The 24,208-nt window shown below is 31.1% G+C and overlaps 1 protein-coding gene across 1 annotated transcript in view; it reads left to right on the top strand.

Annotated features, from left to right (window-relative positions):
- The window catches only part of LOC141339193 (semaphorin-3D), an 82,632-nt gene that overhangs the window by 47,426 nt on the left and 10,998 nt on the right, over positions 1-24,208 (top strand). The window contains exons 3-8 of the mRNA XM_073844824.1: positions 18,732-18,892; positions 21,240-21,302; positions 21,592-21,711; positions 21,857-21,950; positions 22,535-22,663; positions 23,570-23,712. Of these exons, the coding sequence (XP_073700925.1) occupies positions 18,732-18,892; positions 21,240-21,302; positions 21,592-21,711; positions 21,857-21,950; positions 22,535-22,663; positions 23,570-23,712 (710 nt within the window). The remainder of the gene's footprint in view (positions 1-18,731; positions 18,893-21,239; positions 21,303-21,591; positions 21,712-21,856; positions 21,951-22,534; positions 22,664-23,569; positions 23,713-24,208) is intronic.

The following is a 24,208-nucleotide window of genomic DNA, read 5'->3' on the forward strand; positions in this document are numbered from 1 at the left end:
CAAATGAGAACAGACAAGGAAATTGATGAACGTGGGAGATAAATGAGGAGGTATATTGATGTTAACACCTCTCCCACTCTTAAAGCTAGTCTCCTCTGGTGTCAGTTTCATGAATCGCACCAAACGCAGTTGTATATATTTCCATGACTGATGAGGTTTCTCATATTTAGAGAGGAAATATTGGTCTTCGGTTAGCTTTTGAATGAAGATTGAAGACTCGAAAGTCAAAATAAAAGCCACAAGAATTCTTTGAATTTAATTCAAGACTATTTTTACTCAAAGTCCGTTAAAAGTTCAAGTATGCCTTTCAATTTATAAGAGCTTAAATGTCATTCCTCTTCAAAAGGAGTGTGGTTTGCCTTGGGAACAGATCAACAGTGCATACTAGAGGCTTGCTGCCAATTTTCTCCAGTCCTGTTTGTACAGGAGGAAAAATAATGACAAGAAGAACATTCACACCTTGAACGTTTCTTGATCACAGTTTCTAGAAAACAGCTCGGCAATGAGATTTCAATGCATCCAGGCATTGATAAACAGTGGGAGGATGTCAGTCAACCACCTGATACAAAGACAAAACAAACATGGCTGTCATTCTCACATGGCTGTACTTGCAATTTCCCTTTGACTTGTATTACGTACAGAGGCATTTTCTGACACCTTTCAGGTTTCTAAGAAGGACTAATGAGATATTTTGAAAGGGGTTTCAATGTTTGTGTGGTCATTGGCATTGGCACAACTGTCTCTTAACAGTCAGAATTGTCAGTAGAGATTTTTTATACAGCTCTTGGGAAGCTCTTAATGTTTTATTAGTTTTCATTAAGCGCTCGCCCTCAGCCTTTGCTTTGCCAATTGCTTTTTATTGTTCAGTCGTTTTGGCAAATCCAAACCAGATTCATTCAATCCAGTTTCGTTCTTGTCCACACACTTTTTTTTCCCCTCAATGTTGTGCTGCTATTACCGCAAGATAAATGCTTTGATTGCCCTAAAGACTAATCTATTATCCAGTGATTCTAATGGTATTACAGTTGCAATGGTTGTTTTTAAAAACGTGTTGAAAGTCTAGTCCCAAAGTATTGATTTCCATCAGTAACTCAGTTTTCAGTCAAAGCCTGATCTTTATCTAGGAAACTGATTCTTAATGTTCTTTTTAGCAGAACTGTTGACTGCAGTTTTACAACGGGTCACTTAAAGTTCATGAAATTTTCTTGACCCTCTTGATTCTCAATCAGATTGTTTCCTTTTTCCTCGTAGTCGAACATGGGAAGACTAAGAGGATATCTTGCTAAGCAAGTTCTACATCTTGTTTATTCACTATCTAGTCATTATCTTAATTTATACTCTTTACAAAAGAACTAGAAATCCATTTCTACCCATACTTTAGTCACTACAAATCAACTTTCATTCCACTTAGTGTACAAGCAAATCTTCTGCACCCACACATAAGTTATGTCAATGTTTGAAAAACATTTAGCATTGTCGCACACTGCAGCTCGTTCCAGAATTTTTTTTTTTGTAAAATTGCAACAAATTACCATCTGCACGATATGGTTAGTGTGTGAAATTCTGATTTGTGGTTTAAGTGGAATGTCTGATCCAAACTTTAGTGAAGCCAACCTTCGCTCAACCGCAGATTCCAGATGTTATGTGCAAAACGTTCAGAATGAGTAACAGGTCAAGGACAGTTCAGTTTCTGAAGCACTGTTTTCAAACCTACAGCTTACATAGACAGTTGCCTTCTAAGCGGCCATTCACGTGTGCTCTGGCGTTCCAAAACAGCTCAATGGAGCGCAATGAAATGGAACAGGATTGAGGAATATAAATCAATGTTATTGTTGTGGCACTAAAGCAAACTAAAACATCCTAATTGAATTGTTCCTTACAAATGACTGATTTGGAACAGTAAACAATGCACAATTCCATGGCAGATACTTTAGAAAATAAAAGCAAAGTGCAAAAAGATTTTACTGTTTTATGCATAAAACTTTGCATCTCTGTATAGCGTTCAAATGGCGCTCGACTCATGATTGATTTTAACAGAGTTTGATATTAGCTTGTTGCTAAGCTAACATCTCTAAACGTACATGTGAAAACTGTAAAATTAATCATGTTACTTTAAATATTTACATTTAAATACTTTTATCAAAGGTTAGTTATGGAAATATGTAAATATTTATAAGTGACATTTATTATGGTGCTAAATGCTGAGCGCTATGTTCCTCATAAGTTACCTACCATAATTTCTCTCAATTGCAAGCCTCTATCATGAAATTCTGACTTTATAACTTGCAACTGTGAGTTTATATAACACAATTCTGACTTTATAACTAACAATTGTGAGTTTATATCATGCAATTCTAAGAAAACAAAAATGTATTATATCACAATTCTGACTATAACTTGCAATTGTGAGCTTATATAATGCAATTCTGATTTTATAACTCATAATTGTGAGTTTATATCATGTAGTTCTAAAAACAAGTCAAGTTTATATTACAATTCTGACTTTATAGCTTGCAGTTTTGAGCTTATATAATGCAATTCTGATTTTATAACTCATAATTGTGAGTTTATATCTAAAAACAAGTCAAGTTTATATTGTAATTCTGACTTTATAGCTTGCAATTGTGAGTTTATATAGCGCAATTCTGACTTTATGACTCACAATTGTGAGTTTGTATCATTAAACTCTGAGAAAAAAATCTAAATTTTAAGTTTATATCACAAATCTGACTTTATGACTTGCAAGTGTGAGCTTACATAACACAATTCTGATTTTATAAGTGGCAATTGTGTTTAAATCATGCAATTCTTCGAAAAGAGTCAGTTTTCAAGTTCAAGTATATCGCAATTCTCACTTTATAACTCACAATTGTGAGTTTATATCATGCAATTCTATCTTTATAACTTGCAATTGTGTTTATATTAAATTGCAATTCTATGAAAAAAGTCAGAATTTTAAGTTTATATCACTATTCTGACTTTATAACTCAAAATTCTGAGTTTATATAACACAGTTCTCACAATTGTGAGTTTATATCATCCAGTTCTCTAAAAAAAATCTGAATTTCAAGTTTATATTGCAATTCTGACTGTATAACTCACAATTGTGAGTTTATATCATGCATTTTTAAGAAAAACAGTCAGAATTTTAAGTTTATAACACAATTCTGTCTTTATAACTTGCAATTCTGAGCTCATATAACACCATTCGAAGAAAAAAAGTTTATATAACACACTTATACGAAAAAAAAGTTTATATCACAATTCTGACTTAATAACTTGCAATTCTGAGCTCATATAACACCATTCGAAGAAAGTCAGAATTGTGAGATGTAAACTTGCAATTGAGAAAAAGGTCAGATTTGCAAGTTTATTAAGTCTATTAAAAAGTCAATTATAAGATGTACGCTCACTATTGGAAAAAAAACTCAGAACTGCAAGTTTATCTCACAATTCTTACTGTATTTCTCAATTGCAAGCTTTTTTACATGCAATTCTAAGAAAAAAAAGTCAGAATTGTATCATGTAAAGTTGCAATTGCAGGAAAAAGTCATTTTATCTCACAATTCTGACTTCAGAATTCTCAGAATTGTTAGTTCATATCTCGCAATTCTAAGTTTGTATTTCACAATTTAAAAAAAAGCTATTCTCAGAATTGCGAAATAAAAATTCTTCATTCTTCATAATGAATTTGTGCAAAGCTGTACCAAAAGATGGAAAGCAGCATAATGTTGCTGCCTGTGTTCTGAAACAGCTTTCATGCAAAAAAAAAAAATAAATAAAAAAAATAAAAAAATAAAAATAGACAGGTTTTGTAACATTAAAATGCATAAATGATTTTCTCTAAACAACACGTTCTTTAAGTTGATATCATTAGTCCCTGGCAATGCTTTATTTGGTTTATACGGAAGAATTCTTGAGTCATTACAGAAGTGCCAACAGCCATCAAAACACTCCCATGAAAGCCAAAACAGCAACAGGAATAAATAAGCAGCTATATTCTCCTCACCACTTACGATATACAGGGCCTCCGAGAGGAAACAGCGTAAAATTTATTAGCTTTCTATACGTCACTCTGACTTCAGGGGACTACCTGAAAAATCTGGCTCTCGTAACCGTACAGTAGGCCAACAGAAGGAAGCCTGCGTGTTTCTGCGACAGATTGATGTTGTTTTGCATAGACACGCATCCCTTGCTTTAGCAGATGGAAAAGAGATACGTGTTCAGCTCCGTGTTGATTTTGATTCTGCCCAGTGGTTTGCTTATTCAAGTGGTCGGACACAGATGCAATGGCTGGGAGATGTTCTCTTGATCTTTACGTTATAGCTGAGACTTTTGAGCTCCCGACCCTTGGCATTCCAGTGATTTTCCTATCACTCAAGCTCCAAACCCTATCAAAGGACACCGGCACTTGATGAAATCCGAGATAACGAGGGAAACGGACTCCCTGCTGCTTGAGGAGTGACAGAACCTGTCAGTGACCTTACAAGCCCCCAATAGAGTCCCTCCTCCAGCTAATCAGCCGGCTAATATAATGAGACCACTGTTTCAAGCGTTCATACTGACAGGGAAATTGAATAGACAGATTAATAGCATTAACACACATAATCACCACTAGGCCAATTATACTTAAAGGGACAGTTGACCTGAAAATTAGAATTCTGCTAATATTATGAACAGATTATTCACATGTAGTTTCTAGCCTATATGACTGATTATAGTGGTCAAGCTCCAAAAAGAAAGAAAGAAAGAATCAACCCTGTTAATAATATTCATGTCTAAATAATATTTTTATTGCTTTTTGCTGCTGTTGAAATAAAATAAACAAACAAGCCAATCAAATCTAATTAATGAATTACTTAATTAATTAACAGAAATAAAAATAATTTTCATCAAAAATGTAAAAAGCAACAGCATTAGAATCTCTAAAAAATAAAAAAATAAAAAAATTAACCCTGTTAATAATATTCAGGACCTGTTTACATTTTTATGTCTAATTTTTATTGCTTTTTGTTGCATTCTCGCCCAAAATTAATTAATTAAAATTATTAAAATCAACATTTAAAAAGCAACAGCATCAAAAATAATAACAGGGTTGTATGCTTATTTATTTATGTATTTATTTATTTGTTTGTTTGTTTGTTTGTTGGTTTATCTACCCTGTTACAAATAAATATATAAATAAACAAATAATAAATAAACAAACAAATAAATGTTCAACCCTGTTAGTAATATTCAGGACATATCTAAATATTTGTTTTTATTGCTTTTTGTTGCATTCTTGCCCAAAATTAATTAATTAATTAATTAAAACAACAATTATTAAAATGAAAATGTTTCATTTAATTTTTTCAACCCTGTTATTAATATTCAGGACATGTCCAAATACATTTTTTTGTTTTATATGTATGTATGTATGTATGTATGTATTTATATATATATGTGTGTATTAGTTTGCTTGTTTGTATGTATGTATTTATATATATATATATATATATATATATATATATATATATATATATGTATATGTATATGTATGTATGTGTGTGTGTGTGTGTGTGTGTGTGTGTGTGTGTGTGTGTGTCAACTCTGTTATTCATATTCAGGACGTCTAAATACATTTTCTTTTTTCTTTTTTTTTCTTTTTGTTGCATTCTTACCCAAAAATAAATAGTTTAATTAATTATTTAATACAAATAAAAATGATGAAAATCAATGTTTAAAAAAACAACAACATCAGAATGTATAACAGGGTTGCATGTATATTTATGTATTTATGTTTGGGTATTTGTTTATTTATTTGTTTGATTGTTTCTTTTAAATTTTTCAACCCTGTTATTAATATTCAGGACATGTCTTAATACAAGTTTTATTGCCTTTTGTTGCATTCTTGCCCCATTATTCAATTAATTATAAATAAATAAATTACAATTATTAAAATCAACATTCAAAAAGCAACAACATCAGAATGGTTAACAGGGTTGCATGCATATACTTTACAAGTAGCTTTAGAAAGAAATATTTTCATTCAGCAATGCATATATAATGATAATCAATAGGTATTAATGTTTTTAAAAGTATTTTGAAATATAAAGATTTTTTTTAATTTTTTAAATGAAATTAGACTTTAAACACGAAACTAAAACCACCAGTAGGCGGCGGCAAGTCACTCTCTTTGTTTTTCAACTGATTCGTCAGATGGCGGATTTGTTCAAACAAGCAAATATTGTATTTATGAATTGCTCACTGAATCATTGACTCATTGATTCGTTCAAAAGCGCAGATTCATTCAGAAACTAAACACTGTTGAGTGTTGCTCGAAGATGCACGTGACTATGTTTGGAGTCATTTCATTTGCAAAATCAAGCAAAACCAGACAATATTGTGTCTAAAATGTAACATATTAACTTCTAGTTGATTGAACTGTTGTATAAAATCAATATTGCATTCGCAACATCACGCCAAGTCATCATCCTACATTAATTTAATCAGGAATGCATGATTTTCAAAACAAATGATATTAGATATTATTTTCAGATGAACTGTTTCTCTAAAGCTTTTGAGTTTCTGTGTTCTATTAGAGCCACACTTCCTAATTTCTCAGAACTGGCTGTTTTGAGAAGTTTTACTCTTCTTTGCTCATTTCCATTGTCCTCTGACCTTCTGCTAAAAACAAGAGATTGTTACAGGTGTTTGGCAGAGTCCCAGCAAACATCTCTGTTTGATGTGCCCATGGATCACGAACAAATGTTCGCAATTGACTTGCGTCAGACACAAGACAAAAGCGTTTAAGGTTTACGGTCTCTGAAGGCCGTGAACTCGCCAGCACCCTGTTCCTGCGTACGAGAAGCAAAACAGCTCTGGACTTGATTATCAGGATTTTGCTATCATTGATATTGGATTTATAAAGATACTTTGTCAAAGAGCTTAAAGGCCAACAGAGTTCTGGGTGGCCTGATTCCATTTCCAAACATAATCCACACGTTTCGGTATGTGAAGAGGAATGGTAATCAAACAGATCACCTTTGACCCCTTAAATCTGTAAGGTTTCAGCAACTTGGCCTTCGAATCACTTAATTGAACAAAAGACGAACTGACTAGTGCATCAGTGTCACATAGCTGTATCTGAGAGTCTACAAATTTGTGGCCATTGACTTTTTTAAGAACCACATAAAACTAACCACATTAAATGACATCTGACATACAGTACCCAGTGACATTACAGTGACATGAGTGCACCCATGCTGCATTTTACAAAAAAAAAAAAAGATAATTATAATAAAAAAAAAAAAAAAAAAAAAAAATTCCATGGCAGGAAGACACTATTCACACAAATATGTCATTTATTTATTTATTTTTTGGAAGGTTTATCAATAACTGCAAACCAATATTTTGTACCAAACTAGCTATCATCTGCAAAGCAGCATTATTATTGTTAACTAAAACTAAAACTATTATTAATTGGTAATTTAAAAAAAAGCCAAAATAAAATACTATTTTAATTTTTAATTACATTTTTTAAGGCAAAACTTAAACCAAAAAACTTAAATGAAAAAAGTAGTAAAATAATCAAATTAAAATGGAAATAAATATAAAATGAAAGCTAATAACTAAAACTATAACTAAACTAAAACTATTAATAATCAGTAATTAAAGTAAAGCTGAAATAAAATAAAATGTGTATTTTATATGCAAAACAACAACAACAACAACAACAAAAACTTGCCTAAAAAAGTTATAGAAATAAATATAAAATTAAAGGTAAATAAAAATATTAAAAAACTCAAATTAATAAAATGGCAAACTTATTACTAAAAATAGTAAAATTATTACAAACTAAAATAAAATTATTGTTGTTAACTAAAACTAAATTAAATTAAAGCTAAAAAATAAAGCTACAATAAAATGAAATAAAAATATGATATGCAAAACAAACAAAAACTTACATGAAAAAAAAGTTGAGTACTGAGATCCTAAAGTAGTCAAATGAAAACTACTAAATATTAAATTAAAGCTTTTAAAATAAATATTATATATCTATATTTAATAATAATAATTTGTGTATATATATATATATATATATATATATATATATATATATATATAATGAAATTATTATTGTTAACAGAAACTAAAACTATTATTAATCTTTAATTAAAAAAGCAAATTAAAATATGAATGCAATATAAATTTATATGCAAAACTTAAAAGACCTAATTAAAAAAAAACTAAAATTAAAGCTAATTAAAAACATACAATAAAAACAAAAACTAATAAAAATTACAAACTTAATAAAAAAATAACAAAATTACTAAAATCTGAACTAAAATAAAATTATTATTGTTAACTAACACTAAAGCTATTATTGATCTGTATAATTAAAAATAATATATATATATATATATATATATATATATATATATATATATATATATATATATATATATATATAACAACTTAAGTAAAAAAAAGTTGAATACTGAAGTACTAAATTAATCAAATGAAAACTGAAATAAATATAAAATTTAAATAAAATATGCATCGTATATGCAAAACTATTATTGATCTGTAATTAAAAATAAAAATAATAATAATAATAATATATATATATATATATATATATATATATATATATATATATATATATAAACAAACAACTTATGTAAAAAAACGTTGAGTACTGAAGTACTAAATTAATTAAAACAAACAAATGAAAACTGAAATAAACATAAAATTAAAGCTAAAAAGCTAAAGAAAATGACAAACTTAATACTAAAAATAACAAAATTACTCTGAAATAAAATGAAATGATTATTGTTAACTAAAACTATTATTAATCCAATTAAAATAAAGCTAAAACAAATTAAAATATAAATATTAAACAAAAAAGTTGAATACTGACGTACAAAATTAATTAAATAATACTGAAATAAATATAAAATTAAAGCAATATATATATATAAACGAATAAAAATGCAAACATAATAAAAATATCAAAAGTAGTTAAATCCTAAATAAAATAATTATTGTTTACTAAAACTATTAATAATTGGTAATTAATAAATAAATAAATCTTAAATAAAATAAAATACATTTAAATAAATACAAAATTAAAGCTAAATACAAAAAAATGACAAACTTAATACTAAAATTAACAAAATTACTAACATTTAAACTGAAATGAAATTCTTATTGCAAACTTAAAGTAAAACTATTATTAATGGGTAAATAAAATAAAGCTAAATATAAAGCTAAAATGCAAATATTGAACTAAAATGTAATTATTATTGTTACCTAAAACTATTATTAACTGGTAACTAAAATAAAAGCTAAGCTAAAATAAAACTAAATATAAATTTAAATATTACATGCAACACTTAAACAACTTAAGTCGAAAAAGTTGAATACTGAAGTACTAAATTAATTAAAACAAACAAATGAAAACTGAAATAAATATAAAATGAACGCTAAAAAGCTAAAGAAAATGACAAGTTAAGATTAAAATTACAAATAACACTTAACACTAAAAATAACAAAATTACTGAAATCTAAACTAAAATGAAATTGAATACAGAAAAATAAAAGATTATTTAAAACATTAATACATTTTTAATAGTATATAAATAATACTAAAATAACACAGCTGCTATTTTTCCGCTGATATTGTGTCTTTTAAATGTGATCAATTGAAGAAAATAACAAAAAGCATTTTAAACATTACATTTTCATAATGTGAATGTGAGTAACAAGGTTGAAAAGTTGCAAATATTGCCCATAAAATAAATAGCACACTGTAAAAAGTTTTCACCAGATTCAACTTAAAAACGTAAGTTCAGCAGCTGCAGTTAAATCAGCTTAAAACTACAAGTCATTTGAACTTATTGCAATAAAAATTAGTTGATTTAACTTGTGAGTTTAAATGACTTAAGTTGATTTAACTTAACTTTTTAAGGCAGCTGCTAAACTTAAGTTTTTAAGTTGAAACTGGTGAAAACTTAAACAAACTGACCTTTTGTAAAACAACAAATCAAACTGACTTTAAACTCTATTTTGACCCATCTTGCCACTAGCTCTCGAAATGTCCAAACATGATGTTCTGAACAATAAAATAAATATCCCGAAATGGTCGACAGCAAACCAAACACATTAACGGATCAAACAAACAAAATCATCTACAATCCATCAACATCAACTTGTGTGGTTTCTGTAATACGCCTAAAAACAGGTTGCCAAATCTAACGCAAATAAACAACTCAGCAACCCATTAACCACTCGACATTAAGAAACAATCAAGTCTTATACATTGCATTCTCCTTCGCAATGGATGAGTTCAAACATTTATGAATGGATCATTCAAACACAGTCTTGATTCCAGCTGTATCATGTCCACCAGATGTGCGTGTCAGTCTTGATAAGCGCTGAAGATCTCAAGACTGAACTCGTACAGCCCTGATCATTTCATTGATCACAGTTTGGTGTGTTTCTCAGTCGTTTGTTTAGTCACGGTTCCAAACCTTCATGTTATGAGCAAAACGTCATTGGCTCCTAGATGTTTTATGGCTGGGACACATTAATGGAAACCATTGCCTTTTGGATTCTGGGCTGGTTCTCGATGTGAAATACAACTTGTAAGACATTGATATGGACCTTTGCACTGGTCCAGCACCTTAAAAGTCTGGGAAAGTCTGTCTATCATGCTGATAGAAGGACTCAATGGATTGGGTGGAGTCGCAACCAGATGCGTCTCTGTGTGATATAAGCATAGGAGGCTTAATGCTTGTTTTTAAAGACTTTGGTAATGAGAATGTGTGTGTTTAGGAAGTGGGTGGGAAAGGGGGATTTTTCTTCGTTTATCTGAAATAAAGTTCCCGATCCAGCGCATGACACACGATCAACACATGCTAGACTCTGTATGGCCATGATCTCATCCGTTTCTTTTGTAGGCAATAAAAGAAATGATGTTGAGTGTGATTGTGTGAGGCAAACGCTGTTTTCACGCTGTATGTGAACGCTCTGAACAAAAATATAAAAAACACAGACTATACTCTTAAAAATAAAGGTGCTTTAAAAGGTTCTTCAAAGCGATGCCATAGAAGAACCATTTTGGTTCCATAAAGAACCGTTTAGTGAAAGGTTCTTGAAAGAACCATCTCTTTATTATCTTTAAATAATCTGAAGAACCTTCTGTCACCACAAAGAACCTTTTGTGAAACAGAAAGGTTCTTCAAATGTTAAAGGTTCTTTATGGAACCATTTAGACAAAAAAGGTTCTTCTACGGCATCGTGAAGCACCTTTATTTTTTAAGAGTGTATGGCGGGAGAGAAACAGATGCACTGTAAAAAGTTTCAACTTAAAAACTTAAGTTTAGCAGCTGCATTAAAATTTTAAGTTAAATCAACTTTAAAGTACAAGTAATTTCAACTCATAAGTTAAATCAACTTAAAAGTCATTTTAACAAATTTTATTGTCGTGAGTTGAAATGAGTAGTAGTTTTAAGTTGATTTAACTTAAAATTTTAAGGCAGCTGCTGAACTTAAGTTTTTAAGTTGAAACTCGTAAAAACTTTTTACAGTGTGCGTTATGGATTTATTGGGTTTATTTAAAAATATGGATTGGCGATTTAATTATGCAACAAAGAAAAGAGTCACAAAACAAAATGCCATCACAATATAAATATATTATAATTGTATAATTTAATATTCAATTTATTTATATTTTTAGTATAAATAAAATTAGTTTCTAAGTAAAACATACATACAAATTACTAATACAATTTTTAAAATTATCAAATAAAGTTAAAGTTTTAAATATAATTATAAGTATTGAACATGTTTATAAATATTGAATAAAGTTAAAACATAAATACATAAAAGCGAATCACATTTAAATACATTTAAAAATAAAGAACAGTTAATAATTTAATAAACTAAATTAAACAAAGAAGAAACATATTACCATTGTATAATAAGTTAATATTTATTTTCAAATGTAATGTTTTTACTATTAAATAAAGTAAGATAATTTCTAAATAAGAAGTGTATTAGGATGACTAAATAAATATTAATAATAATTTTTAACGATTTTAAAAAGAAGACAAACTAATAAATAGAGCAATTACTAAAACAAACAAACAAATATATAAGTAAATAAATAACCATGTATGCATTTAAAATAAATGCAAAAAAAATATTTATTTTAAAAATTTTAAGAAAGAAAGATAAAAGAAACATAACAATTGCATAATATTTTAATATTCAGTTTCATATTTATTTTATTACTATTAGTTAAAGTAAAATCATTTTTAAATAGAAAGTAAATTAGAATGATTGACTAAATAAGTATCAAATTTAATTTCTAACCATTTTAAAAAGGACACAAACTACTAAATAGCGCAATTACTAAAATAAATAAATAAATAACCATGTCTAAATACATTTAAAATAAATAAAAAATATTTGTTTTAAAAATTATAAGAAAAAGAAAGAAATAATTAAAAGATGGAACACATTACAATTGTATAATAATTTAATATTTAATATTTAATATTAAATAAAGAAAAAAAATTCTAAACAAAAGTACATTAAAATGTTTGACTAAATAAATATTAATAATTTCTAGCGAGTTTAAAAAGGAGATAAACAAATAAATATTGCAATTACTGAAATAAATAAATACCTATGTAAAAATAAATAATAATAATAAATTATAAAAAAATATTTTTAATTATATGAAAGATGAAGAAAACATTACAATTGCATAATAATTTAATATTATTTTATTTAATTATTTTTTAATTATTTAAATATTTTTATTTATGTAATTTTTTTACAATTAAATGAAGTAAAATCATTTCTAAATATATAGTATATTACAATTATTATAATAATATTTTCTAAAAATGTAAAAGGGAGACAAATATAAATAGAGCAATTACTTAAATATATAATCACGTTTAAATACATAAAAAAATAAATTAAAGAAATTAAAAATATTACTAAATATTACTAAATTAATTGAGAAAGAAAGAAAGAAAGAAAGAAAGAAAGAAAGAAAGAAAGAAAGAAAGAAAGAAAGAATTATTCAGGTTATATTTACTTTTTCATTAGTAAATAAAATAAGAATAAATCTAAAAAAACACTGAAACATATTACCATTGTGTATTACCATTGTGTAATAAGTTAATATTTATTTTCAAATGTAATGTTTTTACTATTAAATAAAGTAAAATCATTTCTAAATAAAAAGTATATTAGGATGACTGACTAAATAAATATTATTTATTATTAATATTATTATTAACATTAAATATTATTCAGATCAACTTGATATCTGACAAATAAGTATAAAAATAAGTAAATAAATAAATAAAACTTAATAATCACATATAAATATGTATAAAAATAAAGAATACTTACTAAATGTCTATAAGAATGACAAACTAAATAATAAAAGTAAAGAATATTTTCTAACAATCAAAAAAGAACCAAATAAACTAATATAATAGTTAAAACAAACTAACAAAAAGAATGAATTATATATTATTGCTATATTATTTGCTTTATTATTCAGGTTATAATTATTAATTTTTTTTTTTACTATTAAATAAAATAATAATTTGTAAATAAATAACAATTACATATCAAAAATTATAAATAAATAAATAAACCTAAAAAAAATCAGGTCTAAATACATTGAAAAACAAATAAAGAATATTTACAAAATAAAGAAAGAAAATATATATATTTTATAGTTAATTCATATATTCTAATCTAGTTAAGTTTCAAAAAGAAATACAATTAGGAAAGTGGAGACTTGTTTAACACTGAAATGGACCAACATGAGATCTTAAAACATCAGAAATGAAGTGGGTCGCCTGAGTTTGAACTCAATATGAAGCAGTGCCAAATTCTCCAAAGCTGACGAAAAACCGCTGTATAACGTGGTGCTGGAAGCTGCAGAGGAAAGGATTCCAGCAGGTGCCGTGACTTGCATGTTGGCCTCTGTGCTAAATGGCTTTCATGATGGATAGCATCAACATGCCCCAATTATGAGATTTATTTTAGTTATCGGTGAGAAATCACCTTGTGTCATCTAAGAATTCCTTTAATGGTGAGTCATGCAATGTGCAGCTTTAATGGGGGATGAAAACTTAAGAAGAAAACTCCAGCAGGAAGAGATGTGAAATATAATCCAGGAAGACATTTGGCTTGCATTAATCACAGATCCTAATTACATTCATTTTGATTATGCGGGTTATTCAGTAATCAACTCTATGTATTTTAGTATATCATGTTACTGAATATCTCTCTTTTTAATGTCAGTGTGGCAACATGTTTTTCACATACAATTTTCAAAAACAAATGTTACGGCCTCATTAGCAAGCGCTGGAATTTCCTCATGCGGTTTAGAATGCAAATTTACGCCACTAAGTTAGCATGGCCTCCATATGCTAGTTAACACACAAACTTTGCTGTCTGTGAGAACATTTCATAAAGGTTTATTGGTTGATTTAAACACTAATAATAGCTACAGACCTTTTCTTTTTTGGATTAAAGAGTGTAATGTGAGGTAAATCCCAGCTAAAATCGTTCATGGAACTTTTTTCTTCAAAGTTTTAGTTTGATGATCATCTATTCTTTCTTTAAATGTTATTACTTGTTTCAGAACATTCAAAAGTAGCATTCCTATAATGTTTGCAAAATGATCAAATCGAGCATGCTCTTAATGTTTGCACAACCAAGAAAAAAACATTATAAACATTTTAAAAACTGGTCATTTTAAATGTTTAGAGAACATTAAGAAACTATGTTTTCATAAATTAATGGTAATGTTAGCAAATCATTTTTATTAGAACTTATTTTTGCTAGCTGGGATATCGGCAATGATAAATTATTTTAACAAGAGTACTAAAAATGATCAACATTATTTAAAAAATTTATATTTCATAATTTATAGAGATTTCATGCACATAATTTAAGGACAAGGCAAAGGCTGGGTTAAATTACAAATAAATCTGTAATTTAATAAATCTGATTAAAACTGAATTTATATTAAAAATTGAATAATAAATGTACATAGTTAAAATATTTATTCTACTGCAACTTTCTCGCAATTGCAAGTTTACATCTCGCAATTTCTTTTTGTTCCTCAGAATTATTGCCAGTTATAAAGTCAAAACTGCAAGGTATAACATTAAGAAATAAAGTTGCAATTCTGAGAAATAAAATGTCAATTTATAAATAGAGATATAGTTAGAATTGTAATATATAAATGTACAATTCCAAGAAAAAGTCAAAATTGTGAGAAATAAACTCGCATTTGCAAAAAAAAGGTCAAAATTGCGAGAGAAAAAAAAGATTTGCGAAAGAAGTCACAATTGCAAGATATAAACTTGCATTTGTGGAAAAAAAGTTCGAATTACGAGAAAAAAAAGTCAAAATAGCAAGATTTAAATTTTCATTTGCGAGAAAAGAAATCGTAATTGTGAAAAAGTCAGAATTGCGATATAAACTCGCATTTATGAGAAGAAAGTCAGAAGTGCGAGATAAAACTTGCATTCACAAGAAAAGAAGTCAGAATTGTTCATGTCTTGCAATTTTGACTTTATTACTCACAACTGCGAATTTATATCTGACAGTTCTGAGAAAAAAGTTAGTTCTAAGAAACAAGTCAGAATTGCGAGATATAAACTCGCATTTGCGAGAAAAGAAGTCAGAATTGTTTATATCTTGCAATTTTGACTTTATAACTCACATTTGTGGCTTCACATTAAGGCTGGGTAAAAAATATCGATTCTCCGATTTTAATCGATCTTCAGTTTAAAGCAACGATATCGATTCGGGAAATCCCCGAATCGATTCTTAATGCGCGTGCTTCACGTAAGAGGTTATGAATATTCACCTCTCGTCCTGAAGGTGTCACCATCAGCTGCTTTTTTTGCAGGAAAATCTGGTGATCAAAAATGATTAGGCTGTAGTTAAGAACTGTTACTGTCTTTTAATTTTTTTTTTACAGTAATGTGCATTTTGCAGTTTGTTTACATGGTGTACAATGGATGCACATATTTATGACTTCTTGTTACAGTGTTCATTTAAAATAAAAGTTGTTTAAAATAAACAACTGTGTGCACCCTATTATTAATGTAGATGTGCATTTCAGTAATAAACTTAAGTAGGAGAGTTTCAGTTACCAGCATTTATATCAAAATATGGATCCCATGTCTGCAAAACTAACATTTTAAATGAAATATTGATAGCTAATCGATATCGAATCGAATCGAAATCGAATCGAAACCATAAAAATAAGAATCAAATCGAATCGCCGAATTGGTCACAATACCCAGCCCTACTTCACATCATGCAATTCTGAGAAATTCTTAGATCTGAGAGATGTAAACTCGCAATTACATTAAAAAAAGTCAGAATTAAGATATATAAACTCACAATTGCAAAAAAAAGAAGTCCGAATTGCTAGAAAAAAATTCTGAATTGCAAGATATAAACTCGGAAATTGCAAGAAAACGTCAGAATTGTTTAAATCTCGCAATTGCAACTTCATATCAAGCAATTCTGTAAGCAAAATTCAGAATTGCAAGATATAAACTTACATTTGCAAGAAAAAAAGTCAGAATTACAATTCTGACATTATAACTGGCAATTGCGACTTCATATTCATGCAATTCTGAGAAAAAAATAACTGCGAGATGTAAACTCGCAAATGCAAGAAAAAAAGTCAGCATTGTGAGATAAAAAGTTGCAACTACCTTTTTTATTTTTTAAGCAGAGGCGGAAACTTTATAACACACTTTTACTTCATGCCCAAAACAAAAGAAGAAGTTGAAGAGCGCAACATCCAGATGCATCATTTAACCTTCACCTTGATGTGACCCAGCCACAGAGACCATGAAGCCAAAAATGCAGTCTCTAGACCTTGAGCTATTTCCTGCGCAACATCTCGACTCCCTTTCATCGATATCAAGGCAGGGTGTGCGGCTAAGAAAACACCTGTCAAAGTTTATTACTGCAATCCTCCTCTCACCACAACATGCTTGACACCTCCATGAGCTGGACGTTCTGCTAGTCAAACTTCTTGTCAACGTGTAATCATGCACACTTATGCCACATATGTTGGCTGCTGTGGGCCCCTCGTCCCACTGGAATTGTGGGTAGCTGGAGTGCAGCTGTCAAGGAGCGTGTTGAGGGTTAATTGGCCTTAATTAGGAGAGTTGTTTTTGCCTGTTTAAGCACCATCAAGGGGGGTTTGTGGAGATGTGGACGTGTCTGAATGTGTTTGTATGAGAAATGCATCATGTATAATTGTGTGCGAGTGCCGCTGTAGGGGAACGCAGATATTTGTAATTTGGAATGAGTGCATGCCGAAACCGCTTCAGTGTATGATTGGCATATTTGTTTTACATATCTATCAAAGATCAGAACCACCTCGCAATGACCTCGATCTAACAAGCTTCAAACTGCAACACAATCCTTCCAAAATAAGTCTGTGCAGTAAAATGCATTCTTAATTCTTTATTGGTATTGATGGGTTTATGAAGAACCCTTTAACGTCCATGGAAACTTTTTATTGCACAAAACTGCAGGTATTGAAAATGCTCTGCACACTAACAGAAATGGTTCTTTTAAGAATTGTTCACCAAAAAGTTCTAAAAGAACCTTTTTATTCCACTATAAAGAACCTTCCACTATACAGGTTCTTCACGGAACCATGGATGTCAGCGAAGAACCTTTATTTTTAAGAGTACAAATGGTGTTTTTGCAGTGATGAAATAGAAGAACCATTTTTGGTTCCCCAAACAACCTTTCAGTGAAAATATCCTTAAAGAACCATTTGAAGAACATTTTAAAGATCTAAAGAACCTTTTTCGACTATAAATAACCTTTTCTGCATTTAAAAGTTTCCATGGATGTTCAAGGTTCTTCATAGAACCATATTTAAAGTGTATAAAGAATCTTTTGTGGAATAGAAAGGTTCTTTGAATATTTAAGATTCTTCAAGTAACCATCAATTCTGCACAGTTCCATAAAGGAACTTTAACACCAATGTAACCTTTTAATTCAAAAAAGGTTCTTTACACTGTAAAAAGATTTTTAAATGTTCTTTTAAAATGGTTCTTTGAGGAACTGTTCACTGAAAGGCTCTTCTACACTCTTAAAAATAAAATTTCTTCATAAGCATGGTTCCATGAAGACATCCATGGAATCTGTCCATTTCACAAAAGGATCCTTTGTAGTGGAAAAGATTCTTTAAATTATTAAAATGTTATTCACTCTAAGAATAAAAACTGCTCACTGAAAGGTTCTTTAAAGGAACCTAAAATGCTTCCTCTATAGGGGCTTTTACACCAAAGGGAAACTTTTCATAGTTCCTAGAACTATTATCGAAAGTACCCACTTTTTGGCGCACTAACTAGGAACGTTTGTAGTTCTAGGAACTCCAATTGTGGGAACTAAATTAGCTCCTACTTCAGAGTAGGGTCTAAAACAGTACTGTAGGAAAAACTAGTATTGTAAGTGTATGCTAATTGGCCGAACACATACGAAAAACTGGCTCCTGGCATTTTTAAAAAGCCATGTAAAAATATTTACTCCACGAACATGGAAAATTTTGTGAGGTCATATGATACTAGGACATTTGGATGGTCAGAACAACTAAACAGACATCTATGTTTATAAACATAGCATTTTAGTCAAACTTAACTCTTGTTTTTTGCCAGAACTGAGGTCGAGGAACAGCTCTGCTGTGTTCTGGGATGGGGGAGAGGGGGGAGCATACCAGGCCTTACTGCTGGATGAGGACCGCGGATGGCTGTTGGTCGGAGGCCGAGACCACATCTACATGCTAAACTCTGACAGCTTCACCCAACCAGCACGCAAGGTCAGTGCGCACAACTACCACCATCTGACAGCGCATGATGTCATTCACCGATCGCAAGGATAAGGGTCACTAAAGTGAAAACAGACTGTGACTACAATGTTATACTGTTCACATGTACATCTGTAATGCTGTTTTAATAGCCTCTCTGAAGTTACAGGATTCAGTCTTAAAACTGCTCCACCCCATACAGTGAGGGAAAAAATAATTTGATCCCCTTCTGATTATGTACATATGCCCACTGACAAAGAAATGAACATTCTATATTATTTTATTATTTGAACAGTGAGAGACAGAATAACAAAAATCGAGAAAACGCATTTCAAAAAAGTTATAAATTGATTTAAATTTTAATGACTGCAATAAGTATTTGACCCTTTCGCAAAACATGACTTATAGCAAAACCCTTGTTGGCAATCACAGAGGTCAGATGTTTCTTGTAGTTGGCCACCAGGTTTGCACACATCTCAGGAAGGATTTGGTCCCACTCCTCTTTGCAGGTCCTCTCCAAGTCATTAAGATTCGAGGCTGAAATTTGGCAACTCGAACCTTCAGCTCCCTTCACAGATTTTCTATGGGATTAAGGTCCGGAGACTAGCTAGGCCACTCCAGGATCTTAACGTGCTTCTTCTTGAGCCACTCCTTTGTTGCCTTGGCCGTGTGTTTTGGGTCATGGGCATGCTGTAATACCCATCCACGACCCATTTTCAATACCCTGGCTGAGGGAAAAAGGTTCTCACCCAAGATTTGATGGCTCCGTCCATTGTCCCTTTGATGTGGTGCAGTTGTCCTGTCCCCTTAGCAGAAAAACACCCCCAAAGCATAATGTTTCCACCTCCATGTTTGATGGTGTTCTTGAGGTCATAGGTCATGGTGGAGAGTTTGGAATCTGATTGATTGATTGCTTCTGTGAACAGGTGTCTTTTATACAGGTAACAAGCTGAGATTAGGAGCACTTCCTTTAAGAGAGTGCTTCTAATCTCAGCTCGTTACCTGTATAAAAGAAACCTGGGAACCAGAAATCTTGCTGACTGATTGGGGATCAAATACTTATTTCATTCATTAAAATGCAAATCAATTTATAACTTTTTTGAAATGCATTTTTTGTTGTTATTCTGTCTCTCACTGTTCAAATAAACCTACCATTAAAATTATAGACTGATCATTTCTTTGTCAGTGGGCAAACATACAAAATCAGCAGGGGATCAAATATATTTTTCCCTGTAATAAATTCAAAGAAAGCTTTACTATATAGCTTGCTTCTTAAATAACATTACACAGTTATAATAATGCAGATATTTGAAATTTCTTCTATAGCCCCCATCAGCATGGAGGTTTGTATGCAAAGCTGGTACAGCGACTTGCAATATGTGACCCTGGACCACAAAACCAGTCTTAAGTCGCTGGAGTATATTTGTAGCAATAGCCAAAAATACAAGGTATGGGTCAAAATTATTGATTTTTCTTTTATGCCAAAAATCATTAGGAAATTAAGTAAAGATCATGTTCCATGAAGATTTTTTGTAAAATTCCTACTATAAATATATCAAAATGTAATTTTTGATTAGTAATATGCATTGTTAAGAACTTAATTTGGACAACTTTAAAGGTGATTACTCAATATTTTGATTTTTTTGCACCCTCAGATTCCAGATTTTCAAATAGTTGTATCTCGGCCAAATATTGTCCTATCCTAACAAACCATATATCAATTGAAAGCTTATTTATCGAGCTTTCATATGATGTATATATCTCAGTTTTGTAAAATTTAACCTTATGACTGGTTTTGTGGTCCAGGGTCACATATGAGCTTGCAATGTGTTTGCCAGGCTATCATAACTGCATTTGCATACTTCTAGCCTTAATTCTCCACCACACTTCATTACCGCTAAATAAACATTACATTTGGTTCAATATTAATTGATTCTGTCTTTCATAAACGTGAAATACCAAAAGACGACTGTAACAAATGATGAGGTCAAACGTAAGGCCATGGCACAGCCATACATACGTGATCTTCATAAGAACTAAGGCACGCCAGGGTCTCCATGTCCCAATTATATAATTATGTACAGTGTGCTGATTGCCAGCTAATGATTAGGTCAATACCTGCACATTATTTCCACATGGAAATGATTACTGTTTGAAATGCATGCAGATTGTTGAGTTATGATAGTAATACGGCAGGGAGGGTCTGTGCTAATCAACTCGGTACTCGTAGCTCAGGTTTAATGTTAATGTACAAATTTTGAAATCCGTTTGAAATATTGTGCTTTAAAACAACGATAATGTGTTGTTTTGCTATGCATCATTTTCTGTTCCTTGGCAAAACTGTCTCTTGTATTTTTAGATTCACTGGCCAGCTGGACAGGAACACATTGAGCGCTGCAAATATGCAGGGAAGAATCTATCGGTGAGTAACTTTAAAAGGGCACAAAGAAAAAGTCAAAACTTTCTAGGACCCCAAGATGCCTTTTTAATGAAGCGCTTTCACAGACTGAGATAAGAATAAAAGTTGAAAAATCATATTTATGGCACTATGGGGAAGATATTTTAAGCTGAAAAGCCTTAAGGGAGGGTAAGTCTGAAGTTTTAACATCAGTAGGTGCATTACTGTGTGATTTAAAATGCTTTATATCCACCTATCTCACTGTTGCTCTTTAAAATCATGCTTTTAATCAAATACCACATGTATCTCTCAGATGGACTGTGCCAATTACGTAAGACTCCTTCAGCCCTTCAATAAAACTCACGTCTATGTATGTGGAACCGGTGCGTTCCACCCACAGTGCACCTACATTGACCTGGGACACAATCTTGAGGTGAGCAAACTTATTTTTTGGCAAACAACCAGTATGAAAGGCAATAAACCCTTGAATTTGACCCTCCTGAAACTGACCATAAGTGCTGAACAAATATTGAGGGTAATGGTTCAAAGACAGTGACAGTCTTGTCTTGGTATCCCAGAAACCCACTTTCCGGCTTCTCAGCCAAGTTGGAGAATCTGGGAGAGGAAAATGTCCCTTCAGTCCAGAGGAGCCCTTTACTGCCCGACTGACAGGTGGGTTTTCAGAACACACTGTCCTCAAAAAACAACCCATCAGTCCTTTGTAGACAAAAATTCTGAGCAAACATACTCCCATATGAGTCATTGATAATTGGATCCGTATCCAATCCTGGCCAGATGTTAGTTTGTGTGTGGAAATTTGGAAGTTCCCCCAGTAAACAGGTTTCTCACCCATATTTGTCTTCATTAGACACTTACTATGCAGTAATTCAACTTAAATAAGTTTTTAGAAATTGTGCAGTTGCAGTTACAGTGTGGTCAGGAAATGAAACACAGCTGCAAAATTTATATATTTAGCTAGGCATGTATAGCTCAGAAGACCTTAATACAAAAACCATATGCTACCTAATTAAAGACTATTACCCCAACCGGGGACCTTTTTGACCATTTAATGATGCCTTTGGAATAATCAAAATTTCCTTTTCACACAAGCTGCTGTAAAACAGAGTATTTTGACAAAGAATCTGGAGTCAGGGGTAGAATCATTAAAAATTAGCTATGTATCATGAAAAACCATTTGTCATTTTAAGTCATTCTGGATGTGATTTTCATTAAACGGCTATTAATGCTCACCTTAGATGGAGACCTGTATGCCGGGACGTCAGTAGACTTCATGGGAAAAACCGCTGCTATTTTTCGCACATCTGTGCATAGCAGCAATCAACACTATATCCGCACTGAAGCTTACCAGGACCAGTGGCTAAATGGTGAGAAGTGAAATGAAAAGTTCATTTTTATTGTGTGTGCAAAGACATGGTCTAAGTTCCCAAAGTGTGCAAGAAAATATTTGTATTGCTGGAAAGTTTCATTGATGAATAAACTTTCACATAGCTCATAGGTTAAAATACCAGATTATAGTTAATATCACAATTATAAACACTGTTTAGCACAAGTTAATTAGGAGGCAAGAAGATCTAACAAACAGATTGCTGTCAGTTTAGATTTTCTGTCTTCTTAATAGCAGTTGTAAATTTAACAATGGACATGGTAAATGGTCAAATTAAACATTTGGAGTTCTATATTTCTTCAATTAGCTTGCAAGCTAACAGTTACCTAACAGTTAGTGACTACCAAAGCAGACTGCTAACAAATTAGACTGTTAGTTTAGCATTTATCTAACTTATTAGCTTGTTAGCTTAGCATAAATATGTCATTTAACCTCTTAGCTTAGCATACAGTTAACATATTAGTCGGTTCGATTAGCATACAGCTACCCAAATCAATGCTAGCTTAGATATCCCTGATACAAAAGGAAATCAAACAATTCAATGATTCTTTATTGAACAGGCTTTACAAACCTCTGGGGGTCCAAGAGGAGAATTTTTGAAGCCAGTCACCTGTGATGTTTATGTCATGTGACTGATTACTTTATATTTGAACTCCTTGCAGCAGTCTGGAAAAAAGGAAGTCAAAAATGTGTTGTGTTTTAAAGACGTAGTGATTTTTGCTCAAATACAAGGCAAAAATACTGGTTCAGAAGTCTTTGGCAGTGGATAAAAAGGTGGTTCTTGGTCTGAAACGTTTAGAAACCACTGTTTTGGGGTGACTGGTGCTGCCTAATTAACTCTTGTGACTTCCTCTAACCTCACTCCGATGCCAATTCCTTTTCACAGAGCCGGAGTTTGTGGGATCATATTCCATCCCCGACACACACAGCTTGGATGATGACAAAGTCTACTTCTTCTTCAAAGAGACCGCCGTAGAGTCGAACCAGCTCGACAAGCGTATCTACAGTCGAGTGGCTCGTGTCTGCAAGGTGAGCGCCAAGTCCAGCGCTGTAATGAGCCAATAAAAACGTGAAATGGATCCAAAAGACCTCTGTTTGGTATGAAGAATCAATGAGTCTTTTGTAGACACTAATGAATGGACGTGTAAGCCTCAGTATCATCTGTTGAACAGTAGTAGAAGCATTGCGTATCTAATAATGGATGAATGAGGGGTTTGTTTTAAACACTAATCTAGCAACAAATCTAGCAAACTAGGTTTTCAGTGCAGGCTTTTCATGTCGGAGCATTCTTGAAATGCTTTATGTATTTATTTTATGCTGGATTTATTTATAATAAAGACTGATTTCAAAGAAAATTGCATAGTGTACAGCACAGACTCCAAATGTTTAGCTTCAGACTGGGATTCCATCCATTTGGAAGACATCAGAGATGTTTGATATTTTAAGCCAATTTTAGAACACACATTGTTATCATTTGTCATGCCTCTTCTAGCAATTAGGCGCAATGCTTCTGCATCAGTCTGTT

Source organism: Garra rufa, chromosome 7 (assembly GCF_049309525.1).
Source record: "Garra rufa chromosome 7, GarRuf1.0, whole genome shotgun sequence".
Taxonomy (NCBI): Eukaryota; Metazoa; Chordata; class Actinopteri; order Cypriniformes; family Cyprinidae; genus Garra; species Garra rufa.